The sequence below is a fragment of the Microtus pennsylvanicus genome, chromosome 1 (genome assembly GCF_037038515.1).
Source record: "Microtus pennsylvanicus isolate mMicPen1 chromosome 1, mMicPen1.hap1, whole genome shotgun sequence".
NCBI lineage: Eukaryota > Metazoa > Chordata > Mammalia > Rodentia > Cricetidae > Microtus > Microtus pennsylvanicus.
The window spans coordinates 154,557,152-154,578,558 of NC_134579.1; the positions used below are offsets into that span (position 1 = coordinate 154,557,152).

General features: G+C 35.8%; 1 protein-coding gene across 1 annotated transcript in view; it reads left to right on the plus strand.

Annotated features, from left to right (window-relative positions):
- Positions 1–944: 944 nt before the first annotated feature.
- LOC142842469 (vomeronasal type-2 receptor 116-like) overlaps positions 945–21,407 on the plus strand; it is a 32,757-nt gene continuing 12,294 nt past the window's right edge. Inside the window, exons 1-3 of the mRNA XM_075959195.1 lie at positions 945–1,141; positions 19,361–19,649; positions 19,924–20,736. Coding sequence (XP_075815310.1) covers positions 945–1,141; positions 19,361–19,649; positions 19,924–20,736 — 1,299 coding nt within the window. The remainder of the gene's footprint in view (positions 1,142–19,360; positions 19,650–19,923; positions 20,737–21,407) is intronic.

Below are 21,407 nucleotides of genomic sequence, written 5' to 3' on the forward strand. Positions count from 1 at the left end.
TATTCACAATGACTACAAGAATCTAAAATGAGTAAAACACTGTAGGAAATCACAGATAAGGCAGAAGAATTTGATCAGAGGACTAATTGTTCTATGAGAACTTAGGCTCATGGAGGGAGATCATTTTTAGACATAAAACATTTGCCTTGTCTTCTATTTAATATTTGTGTTTGGCAAAAGAGTGAGAGATATTATTGAGAGTTTGAAATGTAGGACACAGAATAGGAAGGGATCTTGTTGAATATTCATAAAAAATTTGTAATGCTATAAATGGAATTGATTCTGTGGTGATTTATATAATGGTAGAACAGCAGGATTCAGAAAAACTAGAATTGAGGCTGATTATTGTTCTCAAGACAATGGGAGCACAGTATTTGGTGAGATAATCTGTTACTGTCAGTCATGTAGTATAAGCCCCATGTGCAAGTTGTGTGAAACTCAATTTCTCTAACTATGGAACTGTTGTTCCTTGACAGAGACTTGGGAAAGAATTCCCAGTGTGCAACTAGGAATTTTGACTTTGTGTGTCCTCCATGTTGATCATCTAACAAAGTACACTGACATCATTTCTGAAGGCATTAACATAAAAAGATAATTCTGGCTCTAATAGAACCAAATTTTTCTCAAAATAACATCACCCAAGGAGCCTTAATTTCCACAAAAACAAATGATGTCATAAAACTACCCGAATTATTCCCATATATATTTCTGAACCGAATTGTGATCACATGCATATCAGGTGCACAGCCTCAGGGGAAGAAAGTGTCCAAGATTCTTCCAGAGCTGAGGAATCAACTGGGAAATAAAGGAACCATGAAAACACAAATAGCCTCTCCTTTGGCTGCAGAAATAAAAGCAATTGGGAATATATGGGTGCCCATATAATGTGCAGATCTGAAGAGCACTTCACAACACACACTGACCAGGCTTCAAGGAAGACAAAGATGTTTCCTTTGATTTTACTCTTCTTTATCCTGAACATTCCAATTCTTGTGTCCAGGTTCACTCAACCCAGGTGCTTTTGGAGAATGAGGCATAATAAAGACAAGGGCGAAGACTTGGAGACAGGTTATATCTTCTTCCTTAAAATAGTGCAGCAGCCTGTGGAGAAAGATTATTTCAACAACATTCTGAATATGCAGTAAGTTTCTTTGAATTTTCAATGTAAATGTCAACATAAATATTTCATAGGGGGTCAGAAAATGAGAATCAGAACAATGTTTAAAATGTTTTGTCCTGTTATTTCAATTTTCACACCTACACACCTAAAAAAATAACCCCGTGTTCTTTGAGACCCATTGCTTTTTTTTTTACTTTTAGTTTGTCAAGGTGGTGTAATATTATTTTCCTAGTTACCCTCCTACGTATAAGGCTGGAAACTGTGGGGAAAAGGGGACTGTATAACTTTGTTCATCAAGTGTATCTGTCCTTTTGACTGTTTCCACAACTAAGTAGCCAGTAATATCTTATCGTAAGAAACCCATACTAGTCAATAAATATCATAATAAATGGGTGCAACTAAACTGATGTGGATTAGATACTGTGACGACCATGCAGCTTCAAATGCATGTCCCAAAGCAAGTAATATGTGTGATACCCTTGGATCCAAAGACATTTTACATAGATATTCAGTAATCTCTCAAATGTTCTGCATGTGGACACACTGTGCCTTCTAATGCCGCATGAAGAATAAAAACAGGACGCTTGCCCACTGTTACACTCTTATATGATTCTGTTTCTCCATACTTCACTTACGTATAACCATAGGCCTTTGTTTCCACAGTACAGTTCTTCACTGTCTCTTTAAACTAGAGAAAGAATATTTGTAGTATAAATGATATATTTGCATTCTTTGTAATAGGAATTGTCACTAAGAGCGGAGACTGCGTACTTTCCTAGCACTTGGCTAACTGGCAGCTGCTGCATATGATCCTTGAAAACACTTGAGAATAGTGATCTACCAGCTCTTTGCTATTATCTAAGAAGGACATGTCTCTTCTCTATAACTCCAGACTGTTTACTCACTGTCAATTATATCTCATTTACACCTTATTTTTCTCTTCAATGATTTTACTAGTTATAGCGTTGTCTTTTACCAATTTAGGCATATGCCCTTTTGATTTTCATGTATTCTTGATAGCTCTTTTCAAATATAGCACTTTAGGTCACTATGCATAGACGTATTATTTTTACCAAATTCGTTATTCATTCTGAATTAAACAACTAAAGATTTTATTAAATGATATTTTTAAATGACATTAAGGTGCATGGATGGACATTCTTTTAGTAAAATATACAAAATGAAAAATAGCTCTGTGATTTAGAGTGAGGCAAACAGAAATCTCCTATCTTTTCCTATTGAAGGAATGTAAGAAAGCAATAAAACATTTTCTCTGCTTCTAAATCTTCATGTTATTTTGTTAGTTTTCTTCCACTAATGTTGAAGATGACGTTACCTTGGATATTTCTTAACAAATTGGGTAATCTAGTAGATGACCTAAAATGCACATTACTTACAGACTTATAACAACAATAACACAGTATAGCTGTGCATTTCCTTACACAATTTATAGAGGGAAAAAAACTACTCTAAGGTACAAGTTCAATTACATTGTATTGAATGCTCTAATTCAAAAGTATCCTGTTTAGCTAGTGATGGATTTTTCAGGAGTGCATTGACCTATTTTGTTGTTCAGTGTGCAGAAGTTAGTGTTTCACTTCCATAAGTTCTTATCTCAAATGTAGACAAGAAAATGTATGTTGTTCAGATATACCTGGTATTATTATCCATAATCTCTACATTTGTAAATGTTGTAGGTGCATTATTGCACACTCGAGGCCAGTGGCAACTAAGACAGATATTAATGAAAACAATGAATTCCATTCCCTTTTTATGGTCTATATGAGTATTTCTCATGTCCATACACACAGATGATCTATTTACCCACTGTATTCTGGTATTTAAATTTATTAAAAATTAAGTATTTAAAGAATTTTTGCCAATAATCAATAAAGAAGAAAAATACAAGATGGTGATGATAGACGTGAGGGAATATGTTAACTATGTTGTCCACTAAATATGAAGGAATTATTAGTACAGGAGCCAAAGGTTGCCCCAGAAGACTACTGTGCAGTCACCATCATTCCTTGAATGCCTTTACCCAGTTCAGTTTGTTTTACAAAAATTACCAGAATCTTGGCTAATGCATCACGTGTACATTTAATCTTGCTCAATAATTTCAAACTGAATATATGATCAGGTTCTCTGTTTCATCATAGCCTGTAACCTTTATTTGTCTTCTGTGCAAGCACTAAAAACCAGAGAAGGGCAGCCCTTTCTGTGAAAGCTCCAAATGGCTCATCTTATTTATGGGAGATTTACTTTCATGAACTTTTAAAGCTTTTGCAAACTTCCAGCAACTGATGTCATTCCAACCCACAACACAGGGCATTTGTTGCAATTATTGAGGGATGTTGGGAATACTGTCCAGTATTTTCATATCCTTCTTTTTAATACAAATATCATATGTAGATCTCTGTCTATAATAAACACTGTTGCCTTTTATAGAACACAAAATGAAAACTGTCAGTTTGCTCTGATCTTGACTGTTTGCATTGGTGATGTCAGCAAGAAACCTGATCTTTTAGCAAATATGTCACAAGTATTTCAATTACCAGCAAGGATGGTGTAATAATGTGCCACAATTACACAGTCTCATTCATTTTCTCAGAACAAAATAAAGAAACTTCCCTAATTATGTCTGTAATGACAAGTTCATGTATACTATGGAGTTTAGAGGACCTTATTGAACATCTGTCATAATAGGACTAGTCACATACCTCTCTATATCTGAGCAAGTGAGTATTTTTGGATATTTGAAAGAAATCCTTGTCTTTATTTGTAAGATCAAAGAGGCTAAGAAAAGTGTGAGGAAGATGAAGGCCACATATGTATGTCAAAATATGTAGTTAAAGGCTAATATTCAGAGACTTGATGAGGCTTTTGCATTTCCTTGTGAAAAACAGAGATGAGAACAGTTTCAAAAGTGAGGTGGCTCTCTAGAACTCTTGGCAGAACAGTGGTTTTACGTTCTCGGGAGTGCAAGCTACTTCATGCAGGTCCCTGTGTCCATTCAGCTTACTTATGCACCTTGCGTGATTCATTCAGCTTATCTATGCACCTGCCTATCCTGTCCTAAGTGATCAGGTGGCCAACAAAGATACATCTCTAGCTCAGGCCATGATTTCTTTTGTGCTTCACTTAAACTGAAACTGAGCTGGGCTGCACATCTCAAACAATGAAGACGGTGCTCAATTTCTCTCAAAATTGAGAAAAGACATGGAAAATATACAGTCTGCTATGACTTGTGAATATGATCGCAGTCAACTTTACTTGTCAAGACCTGAAGTATATTATAACCAAATAATGACATACCCACAATTTATTTTTCATTTATGGTGACACAGACAATACTCACACTGTGTGCTTTAGAAAGTGGGAATCACAAGGTACATAAAGAACATGGGTCACCCCTCACAGTAGGTTGAATGTATCTATAAGAAATAGAAAATTCACACTTGACTCATACCACTGGGATGTGAACTTTTACAAATCTGCCTGTTGAGATTTATGCTTTTTAAATTTTGACCTTACTTTGGACCAGTTCCTAAAATTCAGATGAAAACGTGACAAGACTAAGTGGATGAGGTTTAGATGTATCAGCTTCTAGTTTAGACACTGAAAAATTTGTCATTCAATGCCTCATTGGAATGGCTAATGGTACAGACTTTTGACATGGCCTTTAGTAAGAGCACATATGATGTATACAGTGCTGTGCATGCTGTGTCCCAAGCCGTGCATGAGATTCTTCAATAAGATGAACAGTCACTGGATGATAGGAAAAAAATCTGATATTACATGCTTGAAGGGAGAGCTTCTTTTATTGGATTATATTTGGTGTCATCAATGCCATAGTGCTTAGAGGATCTCAGATGCTCAAATCTAGTATTTTAAGAAATATTCACCAAATACAAAGATTTCTGAACATTTTTCTGCTGTGGAAATAAATCTAGACTTTGATATAAATTTCTAATACAGACTATGAAGGGGAAGAAACTAATTATCAGTGAAAATCAGTGACTGCTACAAAGCACATGAATGTAATCATCCCATCCTAATACTGAAAACATATCAGTCTGTAGTTATTAATGCTCTCCATGTTGATAAGAAGAACCCTCCTTTGTTAATTGTCACATATGTGTTAATTACTGAGGGTTATGTTTTCCGTAAGTTTTCTTAACTGATTCTGCCCCCTTTTACACTCTGGGGACCGCAAATATAACTCTGAGAGTAATTACAGAAGAAATTGTGTTGTGATTCAATTCAATGGCTGCATACATATTCATTTATGTGAATGGAGATTTCTCACTTTGTATGCATGTATGTTTGTGTATTTCTTTATATCTGTGTTTATGTTTGTGTTGATATAATATATGTGTGTGTGTTTGATGTATGCTTCTCTATAGCTGCATCTCTGTTTTTAGAAATGAGCATATATTTTCCTTATGTCAATTTCTTTCTTTTGGGACATTTTTATGTATAACTTCCTGTGCTTGTTTGTGAATACATGTCTCTTCGTGTGCCTATGTGTATGTTCTTCATATTTCTTTGTCTGTGCTTGCACATATGTATATCTGTGTTGCTGTGTGTGTTGTTATGTCTTTGTTTATGTGCATAAATTTGTCTATGTCATTGTCTCATTGTTTGGTTATTTATATCTGTGTATTTCTCCCTGTGTGTATTTGTCTGAGAATATGCATGTATATGTGTTTATGTCTCTTTTTGCATAATTTCTTTCTGTGTTTCTTTGGGTTTTATACGTCTCTATGACTACATATGCCACTGTGCTTATCTGTGTGTCATTGCACAAATGAGTGAGTTTGTATAAATGAGTATGTGGCTGTAATATGCATTTATTTCTCTATGGATGTGAGTATCTCTGTGTGTAGCAGTTTCTCTGTTATGTGTGTGTGTGTGCAGTTCATATCTATGCTGAAGAAGCTCAACCAGTGTAGAAGCAACTGGAATATGGGGTCCGAGGAAAGCCTGCAAACCATGGTAATAGAGAAAAAGCCACTAAAGTAGACATGGAGATGTGTAAAAGAGGAAACTGTTTCAAGATGTGAGGGAATGGGGCTGCCTGTAGGAAGAGCTTGTCTGTTGTCAGCCAGCAACTATAGTTAGATTAGGAATTCCTTTGCCCGTGAACTTTAAGGCCTGTTGCATTTGGGATCAGGGAATGGGCAACAGCTAGGGACTCTTGTAAGAGACTGAAAAAGGAAGATGACAGACTTATTTTGAGGACTGGCTGCAAGGGAAGAAAAGCCAGCATTGGTGGCAGTCACTAAAGTAACTGCAGAGCCCAGGGTAACTGGCTAACTCTTGATCTTCAGCCCGGAGTTGAATACCAGATGATGGTTTTATCTACTTATTTTTTATCAATAAAAACTCAGGAGTCAGCTATCAGTGTAAGAGCCTGAATGGTCCGAGTAGTAGTGGAGAAGCAACAAGTGCCCACCTATCTCTTTTTTCCCCATCAAAAAGAGTCAAGTCCCTCTCTAGAGGCCCACTATTACTTCCTCTTAATTTTCGTAAATGAGTAGCTAGGTGCAACATACAAGTCAACACAAACTTTATTATCACCCTTGGGAACATTGAATGTTATATGATAGTTAACAAGGTAATCTAAATATACAATATAAAAATCTTTCACTTACTTTGTAGAGAAACATAGAGATATTTTACATCATTTCTGGTTATCATGAAGGGTGTTGTTTATTTTTTTGTAGTCTCTTGTCATTATTAAATAGAAGAGCTACATTTTTTTCCTTTCTATTGTATCCCACCACATTAGGAATGATTCAGTTGTAGGGATTCTGTGCTAGAATTTTCTGAATCACTTATATATGCTGTCATATATTATGCAAATACCTATATTTAAAATCTTACTTTTCAATTTGTAGACTTTTGATGTTCTTTTACAGTTTTACTGCTCTTACTAAAAGTTCAAATAAACATCTAGAGCATAGACCCCCTTGACTTGGTCCTGATTTTAATAGAAATCTTTTTCACTTTTTTCATTTATAGTTATATTGGGCATAGGAGAGCTGTAAATAGCTTTATATGTTTGGGTATGATCTCTGAATTCATACATTCCCAAAGACGTTTTTCATGATTTCAGTTAGAATTTGTCAAAGGAATTTTAGCATCAAATGTGATTATGATGTTGTATTTTTCTTCAATTTGCTTATATGGTGAATTATATTGACTGATTTTCGTGTGCTGGATCATCCTCCAAACTCTGGGATGGAGCCTGGTTTTTCGTAATCTTTGTGATGTATTTTTGGATTCCATTTGCAAGTATTTTATTGAGTATTTTACACTGATATTCAAAAGGGAAATCATTGGAATTTTTGTTCACATTTGAATTACTTGTATATTGTGTATCAGGTGACTGTTGTCTCATGAAATGAAGCTGGCAATTTAGCTTCTTTTTTATTTCGTGGAATAACTGGAAGTAACCTGGTGTTTGCTCTTACTGAAATGTCAGGTAATCTTTTGTGGTAAAATTATCTGTCTTTGGGCCTTATTTAATGGTGAGACTCTTAATAATGGTTTATATTTCCTGAGGAATTGCTGGAGTATTTCTATTGCTTCTCTGTTATTGAATGAATTTAACAGTTCTACTGAGAAACAATCCTTTTTTTTAAGATTTTCAGATTTTGTTATTGTAAGTTTTTTAAGTTAGACCTAGTGATTATCTAGATTTCCTTGATGTACATTTTAATTCTCCCGTTTTATTTATGATTTTCTTAATTTAGATAGTCAATCTTTAAGTTAGTTTGGAAACATATTTAGCTTTCTTGTTGGTTTTCTCAAAGAATCAATTCTTAGTTTCATTGTCTTTTATTGTTCTCTTTTATCTAATTTATTCAATACATAATTCAGTTTGTTTATGTCCTGTGTCTAATCCTCTTGCATGCCCATATTTCTTTTTGTTCTAGAGCATTTAGGTGTTTAAATTGATAGTATATACGATATATTGAGTATACAGTCTCGCCTATTTTTTTGTCAAATGCTAGATGAAAGACATTTTCTTTTATTTAATACTTGGTTTTTTATTTTTTATTGCTTTTATTTAATACATTTCAAACTTTCCACTACCTCCCCTTCTCCAATTTCCCTTTCACCCCCCACTTATCCTCTACCCTCCTCCTCCAGTACTAAGAAAGGACAGGGTACCCTACCCTATGCGAAGTCCAAGGTCCTCCCCAACTATATCAATGCTTAAAAAGGTATGCATCCAAATATACTAGGATCCCAAAAACCCAGTACCTGCAATAGACACAAATCCCAGTGCCATTATCATTGGCTTGTCGCTCTGCCTCTATTGTGAGCCACAAACAGAGTGTCCAGTTTGATTCCATGCTCGTTCAGTCCCAGTCTAGCTGGCTTTGGTGATCTCCCATTAGTTCAAGCACACTGTCTCAGTGGGTGGACCAAACCCTCACAGTTCTGATCTCCTTACTCATATTCTCCCTCCTTCTGCCCTTCAGCTGGACCTTGGGAGCACAGTCCAGTGCTCCGATGTGGGTCTCTGTCTCTGTCTCCATCTGTCTCCAGACGAAGGTTCTATGGTGATATTCAAGATAGTCATCAGTCTGAATAAGGAAAGTTCAGGCACCCTCTCCTACACTTCCAGGTTCCTAGCTGGGGACAAACCCGTGTTCACCTGATAAACCCTCTAAACACAAGCCTCCTTTCAACCCCAAAATGGCTCCCTTAATTAAGATACCTTCTTCCCAGCTCCCATATTTGTCCTTCCTCCATCTCAACAATCCCACTCCCACAAGCTGTCCGGAACCCTCCCCTTCCCCTTTCTCTCTCCCCCTCTCCCCTTCCCTCACTCCATCCTCACCCCCACTCTCCTAACTTTTGCCTAACAAAATTGTCTACTTACAATTTCCAGGAGGATATATATATATATATATATATATATATATATATATATATATATGGTTTTTTTTTTAGATTCACCTAATTACTTAGCTTTTCTAGCATCACAAATTATTGGCTCAATGGCCTTATTATGTCTAGAATCCACTAATGAGTGAATACATACCATATTTGCACTTTTGGGCCTGGGTTATCTCACTCAATTTAGTGTTTTATATTTCCATCCATAGGCATGCAAAATTCAAGATGTCATTTTTTTTCTTACCACTGCGTAATACTCTAATGTGTAGATGTGCCAAAATTTCTTTATCCATTCTTTCATTGAGGAACACCTAGGTTGTTTCCAGGTTCTGGCTATTACAAATAGTGCTGCTATGAACATAGTTGAAAAAAATGCTTTTGTAGTATAATTTGGCATCTCTTGGGTGTATTCCCAAGAGTGGAATCACTGGTTCCTGTGGTAGGCTGACTCTCAATTTTCTGAGAAACTGCCACACTGATTTCCAAAGTGGTTGAACAATTTCACATTCCCACCAGCAATGGATAAGTGTTCCCCTTATTCCACATCCTCTCTAGCATAGGTTATTATTGGTATTTTTGATCTTAGACATTCTCAAAGGTGTAAGATGGTATCTCAAGGTTGTTTTGATATGCATTTCACTGATAGCTAAGGAAGTTGAACATTTCCTTAAGTGTCTTTTGGCCATCTAAAATTCTTCTGTTAAGAATTCTCTGTTCAGTTCAGTACCCCATTTTTTAATTGTGTTCTTTAGAATTTTAATGTCTAGTTTCTTAAGTTCTTTATATAGTTTGGAGATCAGACCTTTGTCTGATGTGGCATTGGCGAAGATCTTCTCCCATTCAGTAGGTTGCCTTTTTGTCTTGATGATTGTGTCCTTTGCTTTACAGAAGCTTCTCAGTTTCATGGGATCCCATTTATTCATGGTTGCTACTGAAGTTATACATAGAAAGTGGTCTCCTGTTTCCATGTATTACAGGATACTTCCCACTTTTTCTACTATCAGGTTAAGTGTGGTTGGATTTATATTGAGGTCTTTAATCTGTTTGGACTTGACTTTTGTGCATGGTGATAGACATGAATCTATTTTCATTCTTCTACAATTTGTTAAAGATGCTTTTTTTCTCCCATTATATAGTATTAAATTCTTTGTCAAAAATCAGGTGTTCATAGTTTTGTGGATTAATATCAGGGTCTTCGATTTGATTCCATTGGTCAACATCTCTATTTTTATGCCAATACCAAGCTGCTTTCTTTAGTGTAAGTCTATAATAGAGTTTGATGTCAGGGATGTTAAAGCCGCCGGAATTTTCTTTATTATATAGGTTTGTTTTGACTATTTTGGGTTTTTTGTTTTTCCATATGAAGTTAATTGTTGTTTTTTCAAGGTCTGTGAAGAATTTTGTTGGGATTTTGATGAGAATTGCATTGAATATATGTTTTTGGTAGAATTGCCATTTTTATTATGTTGATCCTAACAATCCAAGACCATAGAAGATTCTTCCATTTTCTGGTAGCCTCTTCAATTTCTTTCTTCAAAGTCTTAAAGTTCTTGTCAAATAGATCTTTCACTTCCTTGGTTATTGTTATCCCAAGGTATTTTACGTTATTTGTGGTTATTGTGAAAGTCGATGTTTTTTTCTGATTTCCCTCTCTGCTTCTTTATCCTTTGTGTGTAGGAGAGCTACTGATTTTTTTTTTGAGTTGATCTTGTATCCTGCCACATTACTGAAGGTAGGAGTTCTTTGGTAGAGTTTTTGTGGTCACTTATGTGCACTATCATACCAGCTGCAAATAACAAAAGTTTGACTTTTTCCTTACCAAGTAGAATCCCCTTGACCTCTTTATGATGACTTACTACTATTGCTAGAACTTGAACACTAAATGGAAGAGATATAGAGAGAGTGGACAGCCTTTTATTGTTCCTGATTTTAGTGGAATTGCTTTTAGTTTCTCTTCATTTAATTTTATGTTAATTTAATTTTTAGCTGTTGGCTTGCTGTATATTGCTTTTAATATATTTATGTATGATTCTTGTATCACTAATCTCTCCAAGACATTTATCCTAAAGGGGTGTTGAATTTTTCAAAAGCTTTTTCAGCATCTAATGAAATGATCATATACTTTTTTCTGTTTATTTATATGATAGATTACATTGATAGATTTTTCATATGTTGAACCAGCCCTGCATCTCTGGGATGAAGCCTACTTGATCGTAATGGATTTTTTATGTGTTCTTGAACTCAGTTTGCCAGTATTTTATTGAGAATTTTTGCATCCATGTTCATGAGTGAGATTGGTCTGAAATTCTCTTTCTTGGTTAAATCTTTGTGTAGTTTTGGTATCAGGGTAACTATAGCTTCATAAAAAGAGTTTGGCAATGACACTTTTGTTTCTATTATGTGGAATAGTTTAAGGAGTATACGTATTAGGTCTTCTTGAAAGTTCTGGTAGAATTCCACATTGAAACCATATGGTCCTGGTGTTTTTCTGGTTGGGATGTTTTTGATGACAACTTCTATTTCCTCACAACTTAAAGGTCTATTTATATTGTTAACCTGGTCTTGAGTTAATTTTGGTATAAGATATTTATCTTTAAAAATATCCATTTCTTTTACATTTTACAATTTTGTGGCATACACACTTTTGTAGTAAGACCCAATGATTGAATTTTCTCAGTGTCTGTTGTTATGTTCCACTTTTCATTTCTGATCTTGTTAATATGTGCGTTCTCTCTCTACCTTTTGATTAGTTTGGATAGGGGTTTGTCAATCTTGTTGATTTTCTCAAAGAACCAACTCTTTGTTTTATTGATACTTTGGATTGTTTTCTGTGTTTCTATTTTGTTGATTTTAGCCCTCAGTTTGATTATTTCTAGTCTTCTACTCCTCCTGGTTGAGTCTGTTTCTTTTTTTTTTCTAGAGCTTTCAGTTGTGCTGTTAAGTATCTAATGTGAGCTTCTCTGTTATGTTTTTTTTTAATGTGGGCACTTAGTGCTATCAACTTTGTTCTTAGCACTACTTTTATAGGGTCCCATAGGTTTGGCTATGTTGTGTCTTCAATTTTCTTTAATTCAAGGAAGACTTTAGTTTCGTTTTTCCTTGACCCAGGGGTGGTTCAGTAGTTGACTGTTCAGTTTCCATGAGTTTGTATGCTTTCTGAGGTAGAATTGTTGATAAATTCTAACTTAACTCCATGTTGATCCAATAAGACACGGGTGGTTACTCCATTTTCTTTTATTTTTGGCTGCTTGTTTTGTTACCGAGTATGTAAAGAATTTTAGAGAAGGTTCCATGAGATACTGAGAAGAAGGTATATTCTTTTTTTGTTTAGGTGGAATGTTTCATAGATGTCTGTTAAGTCCATTTGCTTCATTACATCTGTTAGTTCTCTTATTTCTCTGTTAAGTTTCTGTCTGGTTGTCTTGTCCATTGGTGAGAGGGGGGTGTGATGAAACCTCCTATTATTAGTGTGTGGGGTTTGGTGTGTGATTTGAGTTCTAGTAATATTTGTTTTACATATGTGGGTGCTTTTATATTAAAGACATAGATATTCAGGATTGAGACTTCTTCTTGATGAATTGTTCCTGTTATGAGTATAAAGAATCCTTCTCCATCTCTTCTGATTGATATTAGTTTGAAATCAATTTTGAAAGGTATTAGGATAGCCACACCAGCTTGTTTCTTAGGTCTGTTTGATTGGAAAATCTTTTCCTCACACTTTACTCTGAGATAGTGTCTGTCTTTGGGGTTGAAGTGTGTTTCTTGTAAACAGAAGAATAATGGTTCCTGTTTTCATATCCATTTTCTTAACCTGTGCCTTTTTAATTGGTGAATTTGTCCATTGATATTGAGCGATAATAATGACAAGTGGTTATTAACTCTGGTTATTTTCTTTGTGGTAGTGCTTGTGTGTTTCACTTCTTTGAGTTGTGTTGATGGTGGGTTGTCAGATGTCTGTGCTATTGTGGGTGTTGTTGCCTTCCTTGGGTTGAAGTGTTCCTTCTAGTACTTTCTGTAAGGCTGGATTTCTGGATACATATTGTTCAAATCTGTTTTTGTCACAGAATGTCTTATTTTGTCCATCGATGGTGAAAGAAAGCTTTGCTGGGTATAGGAGTCTGGGCTTGCATCCGTGGTCTCCTAGTATCTGCAGAACATCTATCCAAGACTTTCTGGCTTTCATTGTTTCCATTGAGAAGTCAGGTGAAATTCTGGTAGATTTACCTTTATATGTTACTTGACCATTTTCTTTTGCAGCTCTAAATATTTTTTCTTTATTCTGAATGTTTCTTGTTTTGATTATTATATGGCAAAGGGATTTTTTTTGATCCAGTCTATTTGGTGTTCCGGGAGCTTCTTGTACCTTCATAAGAATATCCTTTTTTAGGTTGGGAAAATTTTCTTCTATAATTTTCTTGAATATATTTTCTGGGCCTTTGAGCTGTAATTCTTCTCCTTCTTCTACCCTTATTATTCTTAGGCTTGGTCTTTCCATAGTGTCCCAGATTTCCTGGGTGTTTTATGTTTAGAAGTTGTTGGATTTGTTGTTTTCATTAATCAATAAGTCTATTTTCTCTATAGTATCTTCAGTGCCTGAGATTCTTTCTTCTATCTCATGTGTTCTGTTGGTTATACTTGTCTCTGTAGTTCCTGTTCATTTACCGAGATTTTCCATATCCAGACATCCCTTAGTTTGTGTTTTCTTTATTACATCCATTTCAGACTTCGAGTCTCGAACTCCTTCCTTTACCTGTTTGATTGCTTTTTCTTTGGTTTCTTGGGTATCTTTGAGGGATTTATTAATATTTTCTAACTTTTTGTTTGTCTTCTTTTCTATTTTTTGAGAGAGTTTTTCACTTCCTGTTTAAGGGTCTCCATCATTTTCATGGGGTTACTTTTAAAGTTGACTTCTTTTACTTCTTCTGGGTTAGGATGTTCAAGTCTTCCTGTTGTGTCTGTCCGCTGTGTTCTGGTGGTAACATGTTGCTTTTTAGGATGTTGGAGGAATTCTTGATTGCTGCCTACACATCTTGTCTCTTCCTCTCCAGATTCCCCAGCATGGGAGCAGGGCCTCTTGATGGGCTCCAAGCACCTTACAGACAAAAAGGCAGGCTCTCCATATACCCCCCAACATGGTAACAGGTTTCCTTACTGTGTTCCAAAGACCTAGAAGACAAAAAGGAGGGTTCTTTGGATTACCCTCAAGATGGGAGCCGGGCCTCTTGCCTGGCTTCAAGGACCTCTCTAGATCCCCCCAGCACAGAAGCAGGTTTTCTTGCCCTCAATGACATTTTCTTTCACCACTGCTCTCACTTTGTCAATAAGTTTGGTTATATGTAGTATTCATTTTTAATTAGGTCTAAAAAGTCTTTAATTTCATTATTGTTACCTTGATTCCCTCATCATTCATTTGAAAGTTGTTTGTTTTCAGTGTGAAAGTTTACTGTTTTTCTCTTAAAGCTGATATTCAAGTTTAATCTCTGTTTATTTGATAGGGTGTGGAGGGTTATTTTACTTTTCTTGCATCATTTGAGATTTGCTTTATGACCAAGTATGTGGCCAATTTTGGGGAAAATTCCATGAGATTCTGAAAAGATGAAATACTAGTTTGTGTTTGTATTCAGCATTCTGGAGATATTTGAGAGGTTCTTTTTTTATAATATCTGTTACTAGGAGTATTTTTTTGTCTTGCTTTGTTCGGATGACCTGTTTTCTGGAGAAAGTAGGATGGTGAAATATCTGAAAGAGAGTGTGTCATGTAAGCTTTAGTTATATTTCTTTTACAAATATGAGTCCAGATGCAGTAAACTATAGAAATTAAGAAGTAAAATGTAATCTTTGGGTTGTATACTATAATAAAAATGAAGTACCTGTACTATTAGAAGCAGCGAGCCACTTCCCGCTGCCTGGCTCCTGGCCTTCCAGCTAGCTTATATCCCGAAATAACAACACACAAATTGTAATTATTTAAACACTGCCTGGCCCATTAGTTCTAACCTCTTATTGGCTAACTCTCACACATTTGTTTAACCCTTTTCTAATAATCTGTATTGCCTCTTGACTATATCTTACCTGCTTGAGTCTAACCAGCAGAACAGACATCATCAAGATGGATGCAGTCTAGAGATAGCCTATGGCCAACTTGAAAATTTAGTAGTGCTATTTTCTTTACAACTAATAAGTTTTACTTCTTTTTTAATTATTAAAGACAATGTGAGTGTGAAAATACATGCAAATATTTTAGCTCTAATAATGGAAACTTTTTGTTGAGAGGATTCCCATGTTGTAATATGGGAGTCCACAATGTATTCTGTGATTACCATTAATGAATAAAAAAACTGCCTTGCCTGTTGATAGGTCAGAACTTAGATAGTTGAGGAAAACTAAACAGAATGCTGGGAGGAAGAAGGTAGAGTTGGAGAGACACTGTGGATCCACTGCCACCAGAAACAGAGTTGCCCAGTACAAACAAGTGTCTTCTCCCAAATCCCATTTTCAGTGCAGGATTTTGAGAGCAAACTAAATACACGAATAGAGAAATGGTATAAGAATGTCACTTCCTAGTTTCTACTTGCTTCTAAGCTAATCAACAAAAGACTTCTTTGCAACCACTACTAGATTTTAAAGTGAGCAAAAAAAAATGAATAAAAAGAAAATGAAGATAAAGCAGAAAAAAAATCAGTCAACAGATGTTCTTGATCTGTGAGAATAGAGGGTCATGGAGGGATATATTGCTAGATATTAAATATTCAGTTTGCCTTCTCATTATTCATGATTGTTTCAGAGGAAGAGTGATAGGTCTTATGTAGTGGACAAAAGGAATCACAAAGGTCTGCTATTCTCTCTGGATTTTGTTGAATATTTAAAAATCAGCATTTAACAAGAAAATGACCTATGGTGGTTTGATGAGCTGGATAGTTTTGGAATATTAGAATATAGAAATTTTCAGGATATAGTTTGATTGTTAGTTCTCAAAAGAATGGAAGGACAAAATTTTGGTTAAAATGGCTTTAATGCCTTCAACAAAGAGAAATGTCATTAAACTACCTGAATTTGTCTCATATGCATTCATCACATGAACTCTAGACTTCAGATGCAGTACCTTTAAAAGTCTGTTGAAGATCTCTACATTTTCCATAATATATATCCATCCACTTCACAGTTTCTATAGCATTGTAGCAAGAGATGACTTATTAAATAAAACCCCATTCTATTTCAATTAGTATCATCCTATATGGGCCAAAGTAAATGGTCATAGAATATAATCAACTGATGGAATTCATCAATGTATATGTCCTAAAGCATGTGCTAGCATGTCCTAAAGCCTAACTGGCTGTCAACCTGTGGAAGAATGAAAATATATTCATAGCCATCACCATGCATGTCCAAATGGATGAAAGACCTCAATATAAATCTGACCATACTAAACCTGATAGAAGAGAAAGTGGGAAGTAGACACTTTGAAAATCAGTGTGGTTATTTCTCAGAAAACTAGGAAACACCCTACCTCAGGACCCAGCAATGCCACTCTTGGGTATACACCCAAGAGATGCCCAATCATACAACAAAAGCTTTTGTTCAACTACGTTCATAGCAGCATTATTTGTAATACGCCAGAACCTGGGGAAAACCTAGGTGCCCTCAATGGAAGAATGGATAAAGAATGCGTAGCACATCTATAGAGTACTTCTCATTTTTAAAAAAAAAAGCAATGAAACTTGAATTTTACATGCAAATGGATGGAAGTGGAAAGCACTATCCTGAGTGAGATAACACAGACCCACAAATATGAATATGGTATGTACTCACTCATAAGTGGATTATAGCCATAAATAAAAAACATTGAGCCTATAGTTCATGACCCTAGAGAAGCTAAATTATAAGGTGAACCAAAAGAAAATCATGTATAGATCAACATGGAAATTGGAAACAGACAAGATTGCCAGGCAAATTTGGTACATGGAGGAGAAGGAGTAGAGGGAAAAGAGTGAGAGAGAGGGAAGAAGGAGAGGTTTGGGAGAGCTAGTGTTAATGGGATGGTTGAGATGGAGAAATGATGTATAAGGGAGGGGAAGGAGATATCTTATTTGAGAGAGCCATTTTGGGGTTGGCAAAAGGCTTGGCTCTGGAGGGGTTTTCAGGAATCCATGGGGATGACCTCAGCTAGGACCCTGGGCAGTGGAGGAGAGGGTGCCTGAACTGGCCTTGTCCCATAGACTGATGAGTATCTTGAATATCACCATAGAAACTTCATCTGTCAACAGATGGAGACAAAGACAGAGGCCCGCATCAGAGCACTGGACTGAGCTCCCAAGGTCCAGTTGAAGAGTAGAAGAAGGGAGAACATAAGCAAGGAAGTCAGGACTATGAGGGCTTCACATACTGAGACTGTGTGCCTGAGTTGATGGGAGCTCACCAACTATAGTTGGACTAGGAATTAATGAGCATGGGATCAAACTGTTCCCTCTGACTGTAGTTGACAGTTGGGGCAGACTGGGGTGCCAATGACGATTACATTGGATTTGTATCTATTGCATGTACTGGCTTTTTAAAATCTTACTCTATTTAGATGCATACCTTGCTCAGCCTAGATATAGTGGTGAAGACCTTGGACTTCCCATAGGGCAAGGTGCCATGCCCTCTTTGGACTGGAGAGAGTGGGAGGAGAAGGTGGGGTGTAGGATAGGGAAGGAAGTGGGAATTTTTATTTGTATTATTTTTAAAGTGAAAAAATAAAAACAAACAAACAAAAAATGTTGTTAACAAATATAGAAATTTAGTCCACTGGGACACTCTAACTGTTCAATGGATTTATGTTTCTTAATGTTTGGGGAAAGAAATTAGTGTTTTGGCTTCACAAGATCTAGTCTCAGATGCCTGTTGTGATTACTCAATTTTCAATGACACTTTTTCTGTGTGATAATAAAAATATTCAAAATTTATTTTTAATTTTAAAATGTATAGGTAAATACATAAAGACATCATAGCACTACAATATCTAAGTGGGAAATAGATTCATTTTACTCTGAGTGAATTATTTAGAATGAAGAGGTATTATAAGAGGACATTGGGTACCATTCTGTAACATGAGGGGCTTCTTGTTGGGGATTCTGTCCTGGCAGGTCCCCACAGCCAGTAAGCCCCAAAGAAAATCGCACAGAGAGTCTACATTAGATATAAACTAATTGGCCCATTAGCTCAGGCTTCTTGTTAGCTTTTATAACTTATATTAACCCATTATTCTTATCTATGTTAACCACATGGCTTGGTACCTTTTTCAGTGGGGTAGTCAAATCTCGCTTCTTCGGTGATCTGGGCTGGACTGCAGAAATACCTTCCTTCTTCCTAGAATACACCTGTTCTCTCTGATCCTCTTCTACTTCCTGTCTGGTTTTCCTGCCTATACTTCCTGCCTGGCTATCTGCCAATCAGTGTTTATTTAGAACATGATTGACAGAATACAGACAATTCTCCCGCACCAAGGAATAATTGATGTTTATCAGTCAGATGATGTGAAATGACTAGGAAGAGACAGAAGTTAAAGCTCTTCCCAAAAATATAAACACAAATTAATATTATTCACTTCCAACATAGTTGTTACCCAATTTTATTACCAAAAATGCCTCATAAACATTTTCCTCACATTTTATACTTTATCATGTTCTGTTTTACAAATATGTTAACTGGCATATACAAATTTATGTATGATTCTATTGTCGTGTACCTGTAACTGGAAAGGTAGTAAAAGCAATTTGTTAGTATAAAAAATATATTGGTCAGATATATCCAGTGTGAATATATGACATTCTTTGTAAACATAAAACAGGTGAAGAGTACTTAGAAGGGAGTACATGGCCTTAATCTCCTCATCAAGAACCTGAGGCTGGCATGCTGGCGTATCTCTGTACATTTGAGGACAGTCTCATCTGTAGAAATTATGATAAACTTATTGGTTCACATGTCTTTTAATTTTTCACATTGCTCTGTGATTTAAAAATAAATACATGAATAGGTATATTGATTGGTTAAAACTTTTGCCATTGTCTTTTTCTTTAGAGTAAGCACTCAAAAACCAGAAGTTGAAAACAAACTCTTTGAAAGATGCTGATGGCTCATCTTTTTTATAGAAGATGCACTCTGATTAACATTAAAGCTTATTACAAGCTTCCAGCTACTTATATTATTCCAATCTCAAAGCAGAGGCCATTGTTTCAGCATTGGCAGTGGTTGGGAATACTGTACAACTCAGAATAGTACATCTATTGACTACACAGGATCGTCTGTAGATCTTTGTACATATTAATAACCATATTTATATTACAGAACATCTAAAAACATCCAGTTTGCACTGGCCTTAGCTTTTGCCATGGATGAAGTCAACAGGAACCCTGATCTTTTACCAAATTCATCATTTGTATTTGGATGCCCCCAAGGTGATTGTGCATTTGATATTAAATTTTATGCTCAATTGAAATTATCTGACGAAATGCCTCATTTACCCCCTAATTATATCTGCAAAAAACAGACTATGTGTGAAATGGTGCTTACAGGACCAAATTTGGCAATATCTGTAATGATTGGGAACATGTTTAACCTCTTCATACCTCAACAGGTGCGATTTTGTGATGTGTTTGCCACAAATTCTCATTCTCCCGTTATAAGTCCTAGATGCTAAGTAGATTGTGAGCAGGATAGTACCTTCAAATTTGTGTTAAACTGTGTAGTTCATAGTTATTATTCAGGCTTGATGGGGTTTCATTTCTTTTTTTGAAATTGAGATGAGGGAAAAAGTAACATATAAGTGGTTTTTAAGGAACTCTTGACCAAAAGTGTGTTTACAAGTTCTTCTGAGTGTGTGCCACCTCATGCTGCTCCCTGTGTTGTAGTTCCTTCAGATTACCTACGGACCTTTCCATCCCGTCCTGAGCAATCATGAACAGTTTCCGTCTCTGTATCAGATGGCTGCCAAGGACACATCTTTAGCTCTGGCCATGATCTCTTTGATGCTTAATTTCAACTGGAACTGGATTGGCCTGGCCATCTCAGACAATGATCAGGGTACTCAATTTCTCACACAATTAAGAGGAGAGATGGAAAAACTTACAGTCTGCTTTGCCTTTGTGAGTGTGATCCCAGTCAAGATGGATTTGTTCTTGCAAAGAGCTGAAGTGTATTATAACCAAATAGTGACATCATCCACAAATGTAGTTATCATTTATGGTGACCCAGACAGTATTCTAGCTGTGGGCGTTAGAAGATGGGAATCTCTAGGTTTACAGAGAATATGGGTCACCACCTCACAGTGGGATGGTACTACAAGTAAGCATGACTACCCACTTAATTCATTCAATTGGAAAATAACTTTTGCCCACAAGCATTCTGAGATTTCTAGCTTTAAAACTTTTGTACAGACACTGAACCCTCTCAAATACACTGATGAATTCCTGGCTAAGCTGGAGTGGATGAGCATGAACTGCAAAGTCTCAACTTCTATGTTTAAGACCCTAAAAAATTGTTTCTCCAATGCCTCATTGCAATTGCTAAAAGCACAGACATTTGGCATGGCCTTTAGTGAAGAGAGTTATGACATATATAATGTAGTGTATACTGTGGCCCATGCCTTCCATGAAATGCTTCTTCAGCATGTATATAATCAACCAATGGATAATGGAAAAAGATACTATAATCACTGCTTCAAGGTAGTGTTTCATCTTTTAGATGAAATTTGATATAATCAATATCAAAGTCTTTAAGTGTCTGTCAAATATCCCAATTTACTAAATTAGGGAATATTTCATAAAATAGAAACATTTCTGGAAATTTTTCAGAAGCAATGTAAATCAAAAATCTGGTATAAATCTTAATGCAAAAGCAATGGTGTGGAAGATACAATTTGTAAAGGAAGATTACTGATTTTGTTACAGAGTACCTGACTATAACCACAACTATTCTAAAATTGCAAGCCTAAGTCCTTTCTCCTTAATTCTCTTATTCATGAGAAAATTAATCCTTGTGAATTCATTGTCAAATATGTGATAATCAGCTTATGAGATCATGTTCCACAAGTGTTCAAAATTGATTCTGCTCACACTGTAGGCTCTAGGGACATTATTTCACATCCTGAGTGAAAGCAATTACACAGTAAACAGTGTCATTTTTCACTTAAGGAAATAGATTTGCATCCATATGTGTGCATGCATGGTTCTTCTTGTATACGGTTGTATGATTGAGTGTCTTGTTTAACTCTGTTTGTATCAGTATATATGTATATAAATATATTTGTTTCTGTATATCTACATATCTATCTGTATGTGGAACTGAACATGAATTTGTCTTGTGTCAACGTCTTTTTGCATAGGAGTTTGTTTCT